Source organism: Camarhynchus parvulus, chromosome 19 (assembly GCF_901933205.1).
Source record: "Camarhynchus parvulus chromosome 19, STF_HiC, whole genome shotgun sequence".
Classification (NCBI taxonomy): domain Eukaryota; kingdom Metazoa; phylum Chordata; class Aves; order Passeriformes; family Thraupidae; genus Camarhynchus; species Camarhynchus parvulus.
Window position 1 is genome coordinate 5,314,281 of NC_044589.1, and position 17,394 is coordinate 5,331,674.

The 17,394-nt window shown below is 61.9% G+C and overlaps 2 protein-coding genes across 3 annotated transcripts; one reads left to right on the forward strand and one right to left on the reverse strand.

Annotated features, from left to right (window-relative positions):
* Positions 1 to 1,454: 1,454 nt before the first annotated feature.
* GAS2L2 (growth arrest specific 2 like 2) lies at positions 1,455 to 6,207 on the forward strand. Its single transcript, XM_030962870.1, has 8 exons — positions 1,455 to 1,524; positions 1,608 to 1,977; positions 2,584 to 2,825; positions 3,523 to 3,630; positions 4,152 to 4,248; positions 4,579 to 4,783; positions 4,950 to 5,099; positions 5,169 to 6,207. Exons 2-8 carry the CDS (start codon positions 1,620 to 1,622, stop codon positions 6,205 to 6,207), a joined length of 2,199 nt encoding a protein of 732 aa, XP_030818730.1. The 5' UTR covers positions 1,455 to 1,524; positions 1,608 to 1,619.
* A 770-nt stretch (positions 6,208 to 6,977) lies between these two features.
* Positions 6,978 to 17,171, reverse strand: RASL10B (RAS like family 10 member B). 2 transcript variants are annotated; one of them, XM_030962704.1, is made up of 4 exons: positions 17,001 to 17,171; positions 13,767 to 14,093; positions 11,317 to 11,441; positions 6,978 to 9,935 (listed from the first exon to the last, which is right to left on the reverse strand). In XM_030962704.1, the coding sequence occupies exons 2-4, from the start codon at positions 13,980 to 13,982 to the stop codon at positions 9,665 to 9,667; spliced, it is 612 nt and encodes a 203-aa protein (XP_030818564.1). In that variant the 5' UTR covers positions 13,983 to 14,093; positions 17,001 to 17,171; the 3' UTR covers positions 6,978 to 9,664. The 2 variants fall into 2 exon arrangements, with proteins under 2 accessions (XP_030818564.1, XP_030818565.1); XM_030962705.1 differs by lacking the exon at positions 17,001 to 17,171 and adding an exon at positions 16,179 to 16,233.
* Between the last annotated feature and the right edge of the window lie 223 nt (positions 17,172 to 17,394).

The following is a 17,394-nucleotide window of genomic DNA, read 5'->3' on the forward strand; positions in this document are numbered from 1 at the left end:
TTGTTTTATTTTTAAAGCAAATCTCCAGTTTCCTGACAGGGCTGTGTTTCAGATGCCTCTGGGTGTTTGGGGTTGGAGAGGGGGTTGCTGAATTTGGCCTCGGCTTTCATGCTGGAAGGATCAAAGAGGGGAGATGGATCCCACTGAAAACTCACTGATGGTGATGAAAACATGGAAATTCTCTTTCTTACTTCAACCCCAAATTACTGAGGATTTTTCCACGCTTTGGAATGTGTTAATAGGTTTTTCCCCCCAGGCTGAAGTCATTCATTATCCCTCTTCCTGTCCCCTTTAGGAGAAAGCCAGGCATCCCCTGTGCTGTGTGACTGGAGGCTGAGGATGAGCCTACCTCAAATCCTCTCCCCTTTTTGGGTTTTCCATCTCTTGCCTGGCTTGCTGCCATGTCTTTCCTGGGGCTGTGTCCTGTGGGATGTTTTGGGGCCCTGTGATGCTGCCAGGGCTGGGCTGAGCTCAGCATTGCTGGCAGGGACAGCTGGGATCACTTTTCTGTGTCCCATCAGTCTGGGGGGGTCTGGGGGAGCTGAACTCACACCCTGAGCCTTTCAACCCCCCCCCGGGTGCCCTGGATGGAAATCCAGCTCCTCAAGGGTTCTTTTCTCCTGCTGGCCTCCCTGGCCGGGCACATCAGACTCCCCCAGCCTGCCTCACATTCCCCAAATGGAATAGCTGGGATTCCTGCATTCCCTGCCCCAAAATGACCCCGCTGGACACTGAGCTGCAGTGACATCAGCAGCTGGCTCCAGGGACAGGATGGGTCCCCACCACAGCAAGGAGCCCCACAAAGCCCAGGAGAGGCTCTGCTTTGGGCCCGAGGTGTGAACACTTCCCTGGTAGAGTTGCTTGTTTTCTGCAGAGGTGCCTGGGTGCTGGGGCAGCTCTGCAAGGCCTGGCTTAGGGAGGGAGCGTCCCACATTCCCAGAGGTGCCCACTCATGAGCAGTTCTTTCCTTAAAGCCCCAGCTCCTGGAGTCACTCCATCCCTTTGGCTTTTCCCAAACACCTCACTGCTGTGGGCAAGGAGGGAAGGAGTTTGGAAAGGAGCACAGAGCAGAGAAATCCCAGAGGTGGGTGTGAAGATGAACCCTCCTCACCTTGAGGTCGCCCTGAAGATGCACCTTGTGGCCCTCAGGTCACCTCACCTGTGGTGGAGGTGGGTGTAGGGGTTTTGGGAAGGGGGAAAATCCCCCTCGTGTGGCTGGGAGCAACTTGGGAGCTGGTGAGCTGCTCTCCAACTCCTTCCTGCCCCGGAGCCAGGGCCTTTGGGGGGAAAATCCACCCCTGGCATGGCTGGGGAGGAGCAGGGCTGTGAGAGAGGAGCAGGTGCTCAGGGGTTAACAGGGAGTGTTTGCAGCCAGTCCCTTGTCACCAAGGAGAAGCGATCGGGGCTTGGGAAGGAAACAAAACACGCAGGAGGGTGATTTCCTCTCCCCGGCACCACTGCAGGGCTCTGGGCACCACCAGGACACTGCCAGCACCCCGTGTGGCAGGGAGCAAGTGGCACCAGGTGAGTGTGGCTGCCGGGAGGGTGCTGGGGACAGGACAGGGACAGCCACGTCCCCAGCATCCTTTTCCCTCCACCTCCCCCAGTCTTATGGCAGGATGTGGGGCACACCGGGCACGGGGGCGCGCAGCATCCGTCCCTACCAGTCCAGCGGGCAGTACCTGTACGCCATGAAGGAGGACCTGGCAGAGTGGCTGAAGGAGCTCTATGACCTTGACATCGACGTGGGCACCTTCCTGGAGGTGCTGGAGACAGGGGCTGTGCTGTGCTCCCACGCCAACCACGTCACCCAGGCGGCCGGGGAGTTTGCCCGTGCCTGCCCCGAGGCGGCCCGGCAGCTCCAGCTGCCCTCCGCCGGTGTCACCTGCAACCTCACAGCACAGCCTGGCACCTTCCAGGCCAGGGACAACGTCTCCAACTTCATCCAGTGGTGCAGGAAGGAGATGGGTATCAAAGGTAGGATGCCAGGCTCCAGCTGTGCCATGTCGCTGTGTTTTGCCCCAAACCCAGCGCCACCCTGGCATGGGACAGCTCCGTGTGCAGGCATCCCTGAGCTGGCATCCCTTGTGCAAGGTCCTCCAGGCTTGGCAGCAGCTTTGCAGGGTGCTGGCACGTGGCTGGAGGGTTTGCTTGGGTGAAATGCACAGGAGGAATGGCAAAGGAAAGGGTGGATGGCACAGTGTGTCCCTGCCAGGCACAGCACAATCCCAGCCCTGAGGACAGCAGGAGAAGTCCTGGCTCTGAGCAAAGCATCTGTCACCCTGTCCTGCCACCAGGGATGCCCAGGGAGGGGAGTGGCACAGAGCAAGACATCCTCAGGGCTCTCAGGTGCTGAGTTTTGTGGCTTTGGGATGCTGTGAAACAGCTGTAGATGCCCACAAGGAAAGGCTCTTCCTCCTTTATCACTTACCCCAACTCTTGTTAACCCAGCCATATTCCTGGTGGGATGGCTCCAGTGAAGAGCACCCTTTGGGTGGGTTTTGCCTCCATCTGTGCCCCCCATCTGCTCTGTCCCCATCCCCACGTGCCAGCCCTGGCTCAGCCCTGCCCTGCCCTGCCCAGACGTGCTGATGTTCGAGACAGAGGACCTGGTGCTGAGGAAGAACGAGAAGAACTTCGTGCTGTGCCTGCTGGAGCTGGCACGCCACGGCTCCCGCTTCGGGATGCGCGCCCCAACCCTGGTGCAGATGGAGGAGGAGATCGAGGAGGAGCTTCGGCAGGAGCTGGAGATGCCTCCCCCAGAGCCCAACCTGCCCCGGGGCCCCAGGAGGGCACCACGGGACCTCCAGAACCTCGACCAGATGGTGCCAAGGGGCAGGGGGGCATGGGGATGGATGGGGATGGGCATGGGCATGGGCATGGGCATAGGGATGGATGGGGATGGGCATAGAGATGGATGGGATGGAAATGGAAATGGATGGGGGTAGGGATGAGCATGGAGGTGGATGGGAATGGGCATGGGGATGGATGGGGATGGGGATGGGGATGGAGATGGATGGGGATGGGGGTGGAATGGGAGATGATTGATGGGCTGGAGACGGATGGGGATGGATAGGATGAGATGGATGGGGATGGAATGGGCATGAGGATGGGGATGGAGATGGATGGGGATGGGGATGGAATGGGCATGGAGATGGATTAGATGGGCATGGAGATGGATGGGGATGGGGATGAGGATGGGGATGGGGATGAAGATGGACAGGGGTGGGCATGGAGATGGATTGGATGGATATGGAGATGGATGAGGATGGAATGGGGGGGCATGGGGATGGGCATGGGGATGGATGGGGGTGGGGATGGAGATGGATGAGGGTGGGCATGGGGATGGGCATGGATATGGATTGGATGGGCATGGGGATGGATGGGATGGGCATGGAGATGGATGGAGATGGATTGGATGGGCATGGAGATGGATGAGGATGGGGATGGATGGGGATGGGCATGGTTGCCCCAGGACCTTTCCCAGCAGCCCTGGTGAGGACCCATCCCTGCCACCCTCAGGTGCAGCACCTGGTGAGCCGCTGTACCTGCCCTGTGCAGTTCCCCATGATCAAGGTCTCCGAAGGGAAATACCGAGTGGGGGACTCTGACAGCCTCATCTTTGTCCGGGTGAGTCTGCTTCACTCCTGCTCTTGGGGGAAAAGCATCAGGCATTCTGCTCTGCTGCCATGTCCCCATTTCCACAATCCCCCAAAAGGGTCTGTGTGGGAGTTTGGATCATTATTCCCAAAGCAGGGGAGCTCAGCCCTGTGATAGTTGGTATGGATTTCACCATCCGTGTGTGTGGGACAAACCCTGACACCCCACAGAGCCACAGCCTGCTCTCACCCAGCTATGGGAGCACTGGGATGCTCTGAATCCAAAGAACGCAGCACTCCACGAAGGACAGGGATTTTCCAAAAGGGTCCCTCACCCTCCTTGTGGTGACAAAATAAACCTGTCGGGACGGCCGCAGGAGCTGAGCCAGGGACGCAGCCGCCCTTTGGGACACCTGGTGGCACTCGGGGCCAGCCCATAGCTGCTCTTTGGGACACCTGGTGGCACTCGGGGCCAGCCCACAGCTCTCGAAGCCCAGCCGATCGTGCCACCCCCAGGCTGCGGTGTTCCCTGGCACGGACATTCCCGCGCAGATCCTGCGGGAACACGTCATGGTGCGGGTCGGGGGCGGCTGGGACACGCTGGAGCATTACCTGGACAAGCACGACCCGTGTCGCTGCACCTCGCTCTGTGAGTCCCCGCGTCCCCAAACCCCGCGGCTGGCTGAGGATGGGGGATCTGTGGCTGGTCTCGATGCTTCTCGGGGATGTTTTGGCTTTGGTACAGCCATGCCTCGTTGTTTCGCCGGGGAACGTCGGGTTTTGGGGACTTTGGTTTTGGTGGCCACTAGAGGTCATGGAAGACTTTAGGATGGAGCCGGACCCCAAAAGCCGCTTTGCAGGGAGCGCAGCTTTCTGCCGGCCCCCTCGGGGGACTGGATGCTGAGCCACGGCTGGGTGGGCTTCACCGCGGGTGGGTGCATGGGACAGGGGCGCTGAGCCCCCCTCGTTGTCCCCACAGCTCACAAACAAGCCTGGAAAGGCCGGAGCCCGCAGCAGCAGGTGCAGCACGAGGTGCGGCTGTGCCCGGCCGCCCGCAGCCCCCAGCCCGCGCTGCTGCTGGTCAGCCGCTCCCAGAGCCCCCTGCCCCCCGTGCCCTGGGGTCGCCAGCCGGGTGCCAGCCCTCAACCGGAGCCAGCACGGCCCCGGAGGGTCCCTTCGGGCAGGTAAATGCTGCCGAGATGCTTCGTGCCCCAAACTGCACGGCTTCAGAGCAGGTTTTGGAGCATATTCAGAATTTTTTCCCCCTTTCCCTTCTGGAGGTGCCCAGCACCCGGCGGGACGGGGGGGATGCAGCAGCTCCCGGCCCCTCTCCGCTGTCTCTCCCTGCAGGATGCGGGAGCCACCCGCTGTCCCCTTGGGGAGGCAGCCGCCACCATCCCGCTCACCTGCCCGATCCGGCTCCCCTGGGCACGGCCCGAGGGGCCGGGCACCCACCCCCTCCCGGCCGAGCCCCCCGAACGGCGCGGGGGTCCCCAGGGCGTGGCAAGGGACCAGCCCGGGGACATCATCCAGCCCGGGGACATCATCCAGCCCGGGGACATCATCCAGCCCGGGGACATCCATCCCTGTGGCACCGGCTCGGGGCAGGCCCGCAGCTCCCAGCCCACGGACGGCACCGGCAGCTCCGAGGAGCGCCCAGCAAGGAGGAAAATCATCTGTGCTGGCTGCCAGGCCGCAGGAGACGGGGACAGCCACCACAGCCACACCCCGAGCCCCCAGTCCCTTAAAGGTCCGTGCCCCCAGTCCCCTAAAGGTCTGCGCCCCCTCCTCGCACCGGGATGCTCCGGGAGACCCCCAGAGCCTGAAGAGCTCACGGGAAGGGAGGCAGGGCGCCCTGGGCCGGGGCCGAGAGCCCTCACCCCGCAATTCCTCCAGCCAAGCCCCGAAACCGGACAGCAGCGCTAAACCCCATCTCAAAGCCAGCCCGGCCGCCCCCCGGCCCCCCACCCCTCAGGGCCGCTCCGCTGGGGGGTGCAAGGGCTGTGCTGCTGGGGACAGTCCCCTGGGGACACGGCAGGGCCACCCAGCCCCGAGCCCCAGGGCTGGGGGTGCCCAGGGACCTCGGGGGGCACAGGATGGAGCGGGGGCAGCCTGCGGCGATGGGCCCGAGGGGCCGCGGGGGTGCTGTGGGCACACGCAGCCCCCCGGCTATGCCAGGGTGCTGCAGGAGCTGTCCCGCGGCCCGCAGCCCCTGCGCCCCGTGGGGATGTGGGGCCAGGTCCCCAAAACACCCCCAGGAGCTGCCCCGGAGCTCCCGGCCCCGGGAGAGGCACAGCGGCCGGGAATGGGCGGGCAGACCCCGCGGGCAGCCCGGGCCAGCAGCGCCGCCAAGCCCCGGCGCTGCCTGAAGAAGCCCGAGCGGGTGCCCTCCATCTACAAGCTGAAGCTGCGGCCCAAGGTGCGCCCGCGGCGGGACCACAGGCCGGGCAAGCGGCCCTCGCGCATCCCCACCCCGCTGGGGCAGCGCCAGCGCCGAGCCCCGGGCGCCCCCCGAGCCCCCCAGAGCGGCAGCGCCCGCCCCGCGCCCTCCCTGGGGGACAGCGGCGCCTGGCTGAGCGAGGATGAGGAGGAGGAGTCGTGGGTCTGAGCCCGCCCCGACGGACGGACGGACGGACGGCAGCGGTGCTGCGGCTGAAGGTGGAGCTGCAGCGCCCCAGGTTTCCCCGGTGGGATTGCTCCCACACACCCCGCGGGGTTCCACCTCATTTTCAGAGCTGCACCCCCTCCTTCCCAATGGATTTTTTTTTTCTGTGCTGGTAATCCTGCTAGGCAGGCGCTTTTGTACTGGTTTGGGTGGAAAAATCCAGCCCCAAATCGATGTTTTCTGCAGGGGGAGGGGTTTAGCCCGCCTGAAGAGGGGACACCCCATCCCTGACACCCATAAAAATCATCTCACACCTCGGTGCTCCCCATCTGCACCGTGGGACCAGTGAGCCCCGTGTCTGACAGCTCCCAGAGCCTCCAGGAGTGCTGGGGGGTCACAGGGGGGGCCCTTGCTGACCCCCGTGGTGGCCGTGGTCCCCTCAGGGGTGCTGAATGTCACCACAACTCTCAAATTAGGGTCACAGCAGGCACTGCTGCACCCGAGACCCCAGCAATGCTGTTTGTGCAATAGAGATGTGCCAAAACTCCTCTGTTTCCACTTCTTTTCTGTGTGGGTGGGGAGGGAGGAGGATAATCCTGATGTGGGCACAGCAATCGTCCCTCTGAGAGCCCCACAATGCCCGGGAGAGTCTCGTTTTCCATGAGAGGATGAAGCCAGCCCCACTCTTCTGCAGAGGAGCTGCAAATGTGAGCGCTGGGACTCGGGGGAATGCAAAACCTGCTGGCAAAAACACTCCCGAGGCTGGTACGGAACAAGGGGACAGACCTGATTTTTAATTCAATTTCAAAGAAGGAGGTGCAGGGCGTCACAGGCGGTGCAGACACCTCGGGAATCTCCAACAAGGAGTCCAGGGGGGGAAGGGAAGCCAAGTCCAGGCAACTGGGATGCTCAGCGGGGCAGGAGGAGGAGGAGGAGGAGAGGGGAGCATCCTTGGTGGGGCCGAACCGAACCCAGGCATCACCTCCAGGAGCACGGGGGCAGGGACCTGGCACTGCCCTGGGCACAGCAGTGGGGCCGTGCCAGCCTGTGCCAGGCCCAGGCTGCTCTCAGCAGGACCGGGGGGGCGTTGGGTGAGTGGTAAATCTGTAGTAAGGTGTGAGTAGGGGCCGCAGGGTGCTCGTGCTCCAATCCCTGCGCCTGGACACCTGGGATCTGCCTGCCTGGGGTTCCCTGGCTGCACCCAGGGTGCCACCAGCACCACCCACCCCTCCCTGGGCTCTGGGGAGAGGAGCTCTTTGTAGCCCTCGTTTTTCCAGGAGCTGGGAGACGCTGTCGAAGCAGTGAGAGTTGTTGTTATTACTAATATAACTTCCTCTGTCTATAAAGTACAATAGAATATAACAATTATATTTATAACCTTTTTTTTTCTTTTTTTTTCTTCAAAATACTAAATAGATGCTATAAAAACCTGTAACTAATTGTGCTATAAACTGCAGGCTACAGGGTTGTAACAAACAATGTATTGGCTTAGTCGTTGATATGTGTACATGTGAGCACTTTAGAAATGCTTTATTATTAGCATTTACCAAGGAATTTCCTTCTCAGACAATTTGGAGGGGTAAAGCTCTAGCCAGAGATCGATAAGTGGACTCACATATGTTAATAAATCCTGTCAGGATGAGCTTGGACAGGGAGCCAGGTTTGCCATGAAGGCGAGGGGTGGTGACAAGTGCCACTGCCCCTCCTGGCTGAGATGGACTCGTGTCCCCCCGTTGCCTTTCCTAATTTTTCCCTTTTATTTATTTTTAAATTTTGGAGCAAGGGGTTTGATTCCCCAAGCAGGGAGGGAGGAGCAGGATGTACCCCCAGCCCTGGCACAGGGATGGGGTGGTCAGAGGCACTGGAGCTCAGCTGGAGCTGCCTTTAGTGGGAAGCAATTCCAAGAGCACGGTGGAGCTGCTGGGCCATGGACACCTGGCTGTGGTGGCAGGGAGGGCTGGGTGTCCTGTTCTGCTGCCCAGAGCGGTGCTGAGCCCCTCCAGCTCCGTGTGACAGCAGCAATCACGGGGATGGTTTTGCTGGAGGATGGATCAGACACAGGTCCTGCCTCAGCAGGTGAGGATGGTGTTTCCCTGTGTCTCACAGGGACCAGCCATGGAGAAACCACGACCCTCTCGGCCTCTTGCTCTCCCTTCACCACCCCATCACCATTTCCTAGCAGGGGCTGCCCTTTGCCAACCCACCCTGCCGGGCAGGATGCAGGCGAGCTGCAGCTCTGGTGCAAACACAAACCAAAAGATTAAAAAACAATAATTAAAACCCAAAAAAAGTGGAGCTCACTTTCCTATTAGGGATATGCAGAGAGGAAAAAAAACCCCAAGAATGCAGCTGGAAGTGCTGCTCCAGCTCCCTGTTGCTGCCGAGGCAACATCCCTGTGGGAAACCCCGGACTTGGTGGCACTGCCGGGGGCACAGGGGGCACAGGGGGCACAGGGGGCACAGGGGGTGCCCACCTGCCCGGGACACCCCGAGGGCTGGGGTGGAGCCCTGCAAAGCTGGTCACCTGCTGAGCCCAGGAGCAGAGGTAGCAGAGGGGTGACCTGCCCGGCAAGGAGCGTTCCCAGGTTATTTGGTGTTCACAGGCTGGGAGAGGAGAAGCCTTCCTGTGCTGGGGCTGTGCTGGGGCAGAGGGGAGCTCAGGGCCCTGGGAAGGCAGAACCCAGCTCCTGGGGATGTCAGGAGCAGGACTGGGACTTGGTTTTTTTTCCCCCTTTCTTGCTTTCATCCAGAAATTCCACCTGGAGATCTGACCTGGCCGAGCCAAAAGACAGCCCATGTAACCTGGCTGCTGTGCCCTCCACAGGGAGAAACCCCAGCTCCACAAGGGGAAAAGCAGAACTCCCGTTTCCCTGTGCCCCAGAGACAGAAGCAGCCCCAGAACACTGGGATACAGGGGCTGGATAATTCCCTTCCAGGAGCAGGTGATGGTGGGCAGGCAGCACCAGGAGCTGCCCCCGTGCTGCCAGGGCAGGAACTGGTAAGGATGAAGTGACAGCCAAAAATTTGGGCACCTCCTCCACCCTCCAGGGCCCCTGGCATGGCTTTGGCCTCAAGCACTGCAGGCTTGGAGAGAGCTCAGGGCCATCCCTCACTCCTCACGATCCCCCTGCACACCCTGCCCGAGGTGCCAAATGTCCCCAAATGTCACCTCAGCAAGCCCGGAGGTGCCTCCAGCACAACTCCCACTGCCCGGGGAGCAGAACCATCCCCGGGTTTGGGGGTCCCTGGGCAGGGGGAGCTCACATGATGGTGCAGCAGAACCATCCCCAGGTCTGGGGGGCCCCTGGGCTCACATGATGGTGCAGCAGAACCATCTCCGGGTTTGGGGGGCCCCTGGGCTCACATGATGGTGCAGCAGAGCCATCCCCGGGTTTGGGGGGCCCCTGGGCTCACATGATGGTGCAGCAGAGCCATCCCCGGGTTTGGGGGGCCCCTGGGCTCACATGATGGTGCAGCGGTTCCTGCGCAGCGCGCCCTGGAAGCGGATGGTGGTGTGGACGTGCTTGCAGCGGGCACAGCCCACGCTCTTGAGGAGCTCGCTGAAGAGCAGCAGGATGTGCCAGTTGTACTTGGCCGAGCACTCGATGTAGCCGCACTTCCAGGTCTTTTTCACCAGGTTGGAGACGTTCCAGCGCGGGATGACCCGGCCCCGCTGCAGGTCCCGCTTGTTGCCCACGATGATGATGGGCGTCTCCGAGGTGCCGATGACCCTGCGGAGGGCGGGCGGTCAGGGGGGAGGATGGCAGGGGACAGAGCACACAGGGACAGCGCACAGAGCTCAACCCATCCCCAAAGGGCTCCTGGCTGTGCCTTGCCTTGTCCCCTTGTCCCTCTCCGTGTCCAGCCACCCCTCATGTGGGAATCTACAAAATCAGAGGGTTTTGGGAAAGCTGCAAAAGGCAGGCCTCAGAGAGAGCAGAAGTGTGATCAGAGCTAAGCAGCAGCCATGAGATTGGTCAGCAGAAAAATTATTTAAGCTGTAGAAAAGCAAAGACAAATAGAACAATGGTCTGTGTATTAACGCTTGTCTAGAATAACTCCCTAAGCTACAGAAGAATTTATCTAGCAAGATATTAGGAAGTTTGAAGCTTAATAATAGAGTTTTGTGCATTGTGTTTTACAGTTTACAAGTAAGTATTGTATTTGAAATAAGCAGGCATTGTTTAACCAAAGGTACCTGTGCTTATAGTGATTAGATAGAACTACTGTCAATGTGCTTTTGCTTTGTGAGATTGGCCAAAAAACTTATAAAGTGAGTTGTAACATTAAGTTCTTAGTTTGCTGCTTGAGATGTGAGCTGATGGCATCTTCCCATTGTCATAATCATGTAATAAAACTGATGCTGGAAAATCAAACAGCTCAAGGCACGTTCCACAGCAGCCCCATCCCATTTGTGATTTGTACAGAACCCCCAGCTGGTGACACCCCCATGGCACCTGCAGCTGCTCACTCAGGGCTCAGCCACAGGGGACACCTGCCTGGCACACGAATGCACAAATCAATAGCCAAAATCAAAGCCAGGTCCCAGCCAGGCTCCTCAAAGCTCTGCCAACCTCAACCCTGTTTTTTCTCTCTTGGAGTAAGAGGGAGAGGTGTGGATGTGAAGTGAAAAGTGAAGTGAAGTGAAGTGAAGTGAAGTGAAGTGAAGTGAAGTGAAGTGAAGTGAAGTGAAGTGAAGTGAAGTGAGGTAAAAGGTGTTTGGATGTGCTGCTGGTGTGGAATCTTATAGAGGGCAGCTAATCCTGTTTTCCTGGGAACGCTGTCGGGCATGAGGCAGGAATTTGCTCAGAGCCTTTGCTGGGCGTTTTGCAGCTCATTTTTGGGGCTGGCAGCAGAGAATCCTCCAGCCCTCCCTGGGTTCCACGGGGCAGGACAGGGAGCAGCTGTGCCAGGAATGGCAGCAGAGGATCCTGGGTTCAGAGGAGCCTGCCTGGGCTCCTGCTCCTCTCTTGGTTTTTGGGCTCCCATCCCTGCCGAGGGGCTTTGTGCCCGTCTGACATCTCATCTCTGATGCCAAGATGTGCCCCCTTGGTGCAGAACTCCCTTGCCAGGAGCCAGGGGGCTCTGCCACCACCCCGAAGCCACCCCTACCTCGTTTCCAGGATCTGCTGGCGGATGGTTTTGATGTACTCGAAGCTGTCAAAGCAACAGATGTCATAGACCAGGATGTAGGCATGGACACTCCGGAGCCCCCTGCAGCACACGTCTGCCCACTCCTGCAAGGGGCACAGAGGGGTCAGGCCTGGCTCTTGCCCTCTCCCGGGGGTGGGCACCCCAAGGGGGCTGCTGTGGCACCAGGGGGCTGCACAATCCCCCAGCACCCACCTGTGCTCTGCCCTGACCCCTGTGTGTGTGCCCCACAGCTCTGCAGCCATCCCCCCATCTCCAGAGATCCCTTATCCCCCTGTCAGTCCAGGGGAGAGGTAACAGGATTTGTCAGCCCCAATTCCACTCCTGAGGGAGGATTGCAGCCTAATTACAGCCCAGAGCTGAGCTGGGAAGCGGGAGCTGGATGCAGCCCCCTGCTCTGGGTGGCTTCATCCTCCAGAGCTGCTAATTAGCTGTGCTAATTAGTGATGCACCCTGGTTTGTGGGGCAGGGCAGGTGAAGAGGAGGCTGAGCCCCATCTGAGCTCTGAGGGTGATGCACCAGCAGCTCTGTGGGTCAGAGGGGGGAGGTGACAGCAGGTCTGTCTGGAGGGGACATGGGGACAGAAGAGGAGCAGAGGCTGCTCAGGAACTGCAGCTGTGAGAGCAAGATGTGGATCCAGGGCACAGGCAGGCAGAGGTGGCCTCTCTACAGCCAAAATCTGGAGCTGGAAGAAATTAATGCTGTTAGGAAACCCTTGGGTTTCTGGGAACAACTGGATTTATTTTTTTTTTCATGCCATGAGTGGAAATCTGCCTCACTTCAGGCACTTTCCCATCTCAGCAGCGGGACTGGGAAGGGCAGCCCCTGCAGGCAGCACTGCAAAACCCTCCTGGGTGCCTCTGGAAAGGAGAAAGGCTCTCCAGGGAGGAAAGGCATCACTTGTCCCTGAGCAAACCCCTTCAGAGCCACGAATCAGCCCTCCCCGAGTTTGTGTCAGAAGGAGGTGGGAAAGGGGAGTTTTGGGATGTGGGTTGATCTCTGTCACAGGGGGCAGCAGGGGAAGGAGCTGGCAGGGGGCAGAGGGACACAGCCCCTCCCTGCCCACCCAGGGGAGTTGCTGGGGAGATCCTCGGGCCCAGAGATGCAGGAGGATGGAGCAGCAGCCTCTGGGCTCCTCTGAGCCCTGATACACCCGGGAGACAAGGAACTGCAGCTATTTCACCGTGCTGGGGGCAGCTCTGCCTTGTCAGGATGGTTTTCCTCAGCAGTGCAGGTTTCCTGGGATGTTTCAGCTGCAGAAGTGTTGCACTGCAGGAGCAGCATGTCAGAGAGCCGCTGGCTCCTGCTCCCCTTGCAGGACAGCACTGCAGGGATGCTGCTCCTGGCACGGAGCTGAGTCCAGGATGTTTCCCAGCAGACAGAGCTTTATCCCTCTCCTTTCCCCTCAAAGCCACCTCTCTGATCACCCTCTCTTCCCTGGAAACCTCCATCTGCTCCCACTGGCACCTCCTCTGGGGTGCAGCGAGGCAGGGAGTTAATGGAGTGTGTGAGCATTGGCTGCTGTGTCAATAAATTACCCTTTGCTATTTCAGGCTGCCTCTCACGCTGACCTTTCCTTCCCTGCACTCACCCATTAATTTTTAAACCTTCTCCTCGCCCCTGGAGTGCTCATTTCACCTCCTGCCTGATGGTACAGGGACTCTCAGAGCACTACATGGCCCCTGTGACCCTGTCCCTGCTGGGGACAGGGACACTGTGATTAACTGAGGTGGCCCCACTGGTGGCACTGCCCTCCAGCCACAGCTGGGAACCTCCAGCTCCTGTCCCCACAGTGGTGACACAACCTGTGCCCCCGGGACTGGGGCTATGGCATGAGCTTAACATCCTCTTTCCCCCAGAAGTTGTTGGCACTGGTGACAACGCTTTCCAACCCCACAGTGCTTTTTGGGGGGTTTGGAAGCACCTGAGGGGGTAGAGGAGGAGCTGGTGGGTTCAGAGCTCCAGGAACGAGCCCAGGCAATGCTGCAGGGGGTGATGGCCTCTGCCAGGAGGGGACAAGCTCTGCCTGCCTTGGGCAGTGGGTGCATCAGGGCTCTGCTCTCCAGCAACCCCTGGGTGTCACCCAGATGTTCTGCTGTTGGCTCTGACTGGATCCCAGTGCTCCAGGACCCCAGCTGTGGGCAATGCCAGAGCCACACTCCTCGGAGTGGGATGCCACCTCTCGTGTGTTTGTTGTCACCAAACTTTAGAACACACTTTATCCTGGACCTGCTCAGCAGGATCCATGAGGACACAATCCCTCATTTAGCAACCAAACCCTGCCACGGAGAGAGAGAAACGTCCCCCAAAAAGGCAGAACTGCAACCCCAGAGATTTTAACAGCAAAACCCCACCACAGGGGGGGCACCACAGACCCGCAGAGGTGGAGGCGCCCTCGGGTGCCGCCCTACCTGCAGGGTGTTGACAGGGAAGGCGGTGATGGGGGGAAAGTCCATGATCTGCAGGTCGTGCACGTGGCCGTTCATGACCACGGCGGGCAGGTAGACGCGGCGGGCCGTGGTGGGCACGCAGACCTCGCTGAACTCGTTGTACAGAAACTGCCGGACTATGGCGCTCTTGCCCACGCCCTGGGCTCCCAGCACGGCGATCTTGAAGGTTGCCACCATCCCGCCGCGCTCCGGCCCCGGTGCTGCCCCCGCGGTGCCGAGGCTGCATATTCCCGAGCAGGGGGCCTCAGCCCCATTCAGGATGCATTTCCCCTCCGGGGCTCCCCGTCACTGCAAGGCCAAGGAGAAGCTGGTCAGCTCTGACAGACCTCTCAGGGGGTGTTTTTTTTCCGGCAGGAGCTGACAAGGTACCCAGAGGTCTTGGCACTGCAGGAGCTCAGGGTTCTCCTCGGAGCCTCCCGCCCCAGCAGCCAAGGAGAGGCAGGATTTGAGTGGAGTTTAGTCCAGGAAGGTTCTCACAGGCGCATTCAGCCCTTTCAGCGCCAGAACAAGGAAAGGCTCTGTCTTTGCTCAGCCCGGCAGCAGCAGGGTCCCAGGCTGTGCTGGGCCATTGTCACCAGCTGCCCCTTCCCGGTGCTGTCCCAAGCCGGGAATCCATCTTCACTAGGTTTGGACAGCTGGAATTGCCTTTTGCCGGGCGGGGGACATCGCTGTGCGCCTGCGAGCGACAGCTTGAGCGTTTCCTTTCAGCCTTTGAGCGGCTGGGCAAGTAACTTGATGGGGACTCATTTAGAAGCCAGCTGACAGGGTGAGCCCGGAGCCACGGCCGTGCTGGGGCCGGAGGGGCCCCGGGCAGGGCCCGCGTGTGGGGGGACACGGGGGGACAACCCGCACACAGAGACGTGGGAGCTGAGCCTGAGGAGCCCAAACACCGCCGGCACCGGGAGCTGTGATGGAGAAGGCACTGGCGAGGGTTGGTCCCACTTTCGCTGGCTCTCATCCCTAGGAAGCAGCCCGTGCTTCATCCCAAAGTGTGGATGCTTTGACCAATTTCTGATGCTCCGGCCCATTTTCCCCGCACCATCCCCGAAGTGCAGGGCAGGAGCTGAAAGTGTCAGGCTCAAACACCCTGTTGTGCCTGTTTGATGGAGATTATTTACCCCAGGGGGAGCCTGGGCACAGCGGCTCCCGCTGCTGGGTGCTGGAGTGGCCGAGCTCCCCGGGATCCCTTCCCTGGGCCATGGCTCACAGCACCCTCACCCCACCACTCCAGCACCGGGGACCTGTCCCCCCGTGCTGCTGTCCCTGTCCCCGTGCTGCTGTCGCTGTCCCCGGGGTGCTGCCCCTGTCCCCGGGGTGCTGGCACTTGTCCCCGGGGTGCTGGCACTGTCTCCCGGGCTGTCCCCGGGGTGCTGGCTGTCCCCAGCCCCGCAGTGGGGATGTTTCTGTGCCAGATGCAGGGAAATGGGGAGTGCAGGAGCCCCCAGGCCCGACCCTGCCAGGGCCCTTCTCGGCCAGCAGACAGCACTGTCACTGCAGGTCTCGGGGGGCCACCCTGCTGCAGGGACAGCCCTGTCCCCACAAACCCTTCCTCCTCACGACAGCGTCCCCAGCTCCTCTGCGGGGCCGGAGCCCGATGGAGCCGCACAACTGGAAACCAGAGCCTCGCTGGAACTGGGGCACGGGCTGAGCCCGCTGTGCCTCCGCCAGAACCTCACCGCCCTCTGTGCTGGCCCGCGGGGACACTGCACCCCAAAAACACCAGAGCCCGACCTGATGGTGCCCGGCCCGACAAGCAGCTACTGTGGGAAACTGAGGCACAGTGGGGGGACCCTTCGGGGCACCCCACGGAGGGGTGGTGGGGCAGGGGCCATCCCCGGTCCTCGGGCTCTCAGCACCAGGCTCAGGCCGGGCTCCGCGGGCTGCAGGGCCGGGCGGGGGCTCGCAGGGGGCTCCGGGAAAGGCGGCCCCGGCCCCCGCTGCGACCTTGGCCACGCTGCCACGCCTGGGGCGCTGCAAGGAGCAACCCCTGAGCCCCGCAGGGCGGGGGCGGGGGCAGCATCCCTCACCACACATCCCTCACCCCACATCCAGCATCCCACATCCAGCACCCCCCGTTCCCCGCACCCCACATCCCGCACCCCACATCCCTCACCCCCCGCATCCAGACCCTCCCGGGGATGCTCCGGCCTCGCCGGGCAGCGCAGCACCCCCGGCCCGCGGGGTCGCTGGGGCTGGAGGGGATCGGGGGATGCCGAGGGGGGACGACACCCGCACCCGCCGTGCCGGCGGGCGAAGGGGCGCGGAGAGCACCGGCGCTCAACTTTCCCCCTTGTCCCCTCATGCCAGCCGCCCCCGGCCCTGCCCAGCGGTAACTTTGCCCCCCGTCCTGCCCTTCCCGGCGGATCCCCGTACCTGGCAGCGGCGGCCCGGGCCGGCGGCGCCCCGGCGGGCGGCGGAGCCATGCGGCGAGCCCGGCGCGGGGCGGGCGGCCCCGCTGCAGAGCCCCGGCCCGGCCCGGCCCCCGCCCGGCGCGGCCACACCGGGGGGAGCGGAGAGCCCGGCCGGGGCACGGCGGGGGGAGCGGCGGTGTCCGGGCGGGGATGGAGGCGGCAGCGCCCGGTGGGATGGCGGGGATGCCGGGGCGGGAGGCGGGCAGCGCCCGGGGAGGGATGGAGGGAAGGATGGAGGGAGGGAGGCAGGCAGAGCTCAGGCAGGGATGCGGGCAGCGCCCGGGGAGGGAAGGAGGCTCTGCCCAGGCAGGGATGCGGAGGATGCCCGGGAAGGATGCGGGCAGTGCCCTGGAGGGAAGGAGGCAGCACCCGGGAAAGGAGGCAGGGAATGCACAGAGCGAGCCGCAGGAATCCAGCAGAGACACCGGCTTCTCCCGGGGCTCTGGGGAGGCGCCGATGGGAAAAGACCCTCCCATGTCCCCCCTGCAGCGTGCTGGGTGCAGCGGCGTCACCCCTTCCCTCCCCGGCGCCCGGCGGCTCTGGGCTCTCATGCCCACCCCGGACGAGTCCCCCGGGCCGGAGGCCCTCGGGGGAGGTGGGCAGGAGCCCTCCCGGGGACTCTCTCCCTCCTCCGGCACCGCTGCTCGCTGTGCTCCGGGGCACATCGCTTCACCTCCTGCCGCCGGAGGGGCCGGGGGCTTCTCTGTGCCCGGGGCCCCACCAAAGGAGGGACATTTCTGTTGCAGTGTCTGCATTTTTGGGTCACCCCGCACGGAGCGTTTACCTGCGTGCTGGACAGAGGGAAGACGCTGCCTGCACCTCCGGGACCATGGTCCAAATCCCCGGAACACGCTGCTGATGGACTCCCTGCACCCCTCTGCTCCTCGGAACAGCCCCCCAAGGCCACCCCGGCTGCCTGTGACACCGGCGAGCACCGAGGTGTCTGCACAGGGCTGGCGGCGATCACACGGGCTCGGCCGGGCTCCCCCCAGCCTCGTCAGCACCTTTGGCTGGGAAAAAACATCATCTCCGCGGTGAGGAGGGGGTGCAGGGGCAAACACAACGCCACATCCCTCCTGGGGGACAAAGGGACGGCAGACACAGCCCCACGGCTGGGGGCACAAGGACACTGGCACAGCCTTGGTGCCACCCTGGCACCAGCAGCAGGCAAAGGGGGT

Coding starts and splice junctions, on each gene's coding strand:
- GAS2L2 (XM_030962870.1), top strand. CDS start 1,620: ATGTGGGGCACACCGGGCACGGGGGCGCGCAGCATCCGTCCCTACCAG. Junction 2,826..3,522: donor TCCAGAACCTCGACCAGATG/GTGCCAAGGGGC, acceptor TGCCACCCTCAG/GTGCAGCACCTGGTGAGCCG. Junction 3,631..4,151: donor ACAGCCTCATCTTTGTCCGG/GTGAGTCTGCTT, acceptor ATTCCCGCGCAG/ATCCTGCGGGAACACGTCAT.
- RASL10B (XM_030962704.1), bottom strand. CDS start 13,982: ATGGTGGCAACCTTCAAGATCGCCGTGCTGGGAGCCCAGGGCGTGGGC. Junction 11,442..13,766: donor TCCCTGTCAACACCCTGCAG/GTAGGGCGGCAC, acceptor TGCCCCTTGCAG/GAGTGGGCAGACGTGTGCTG. Junction 9,936..11,316: donor CAGCAGATCCTGGAAACGAG/GTAGGGGTGGCT, acceptor CGCCCTCCGCAG/GGTCATCGGCACCTCGGAGA.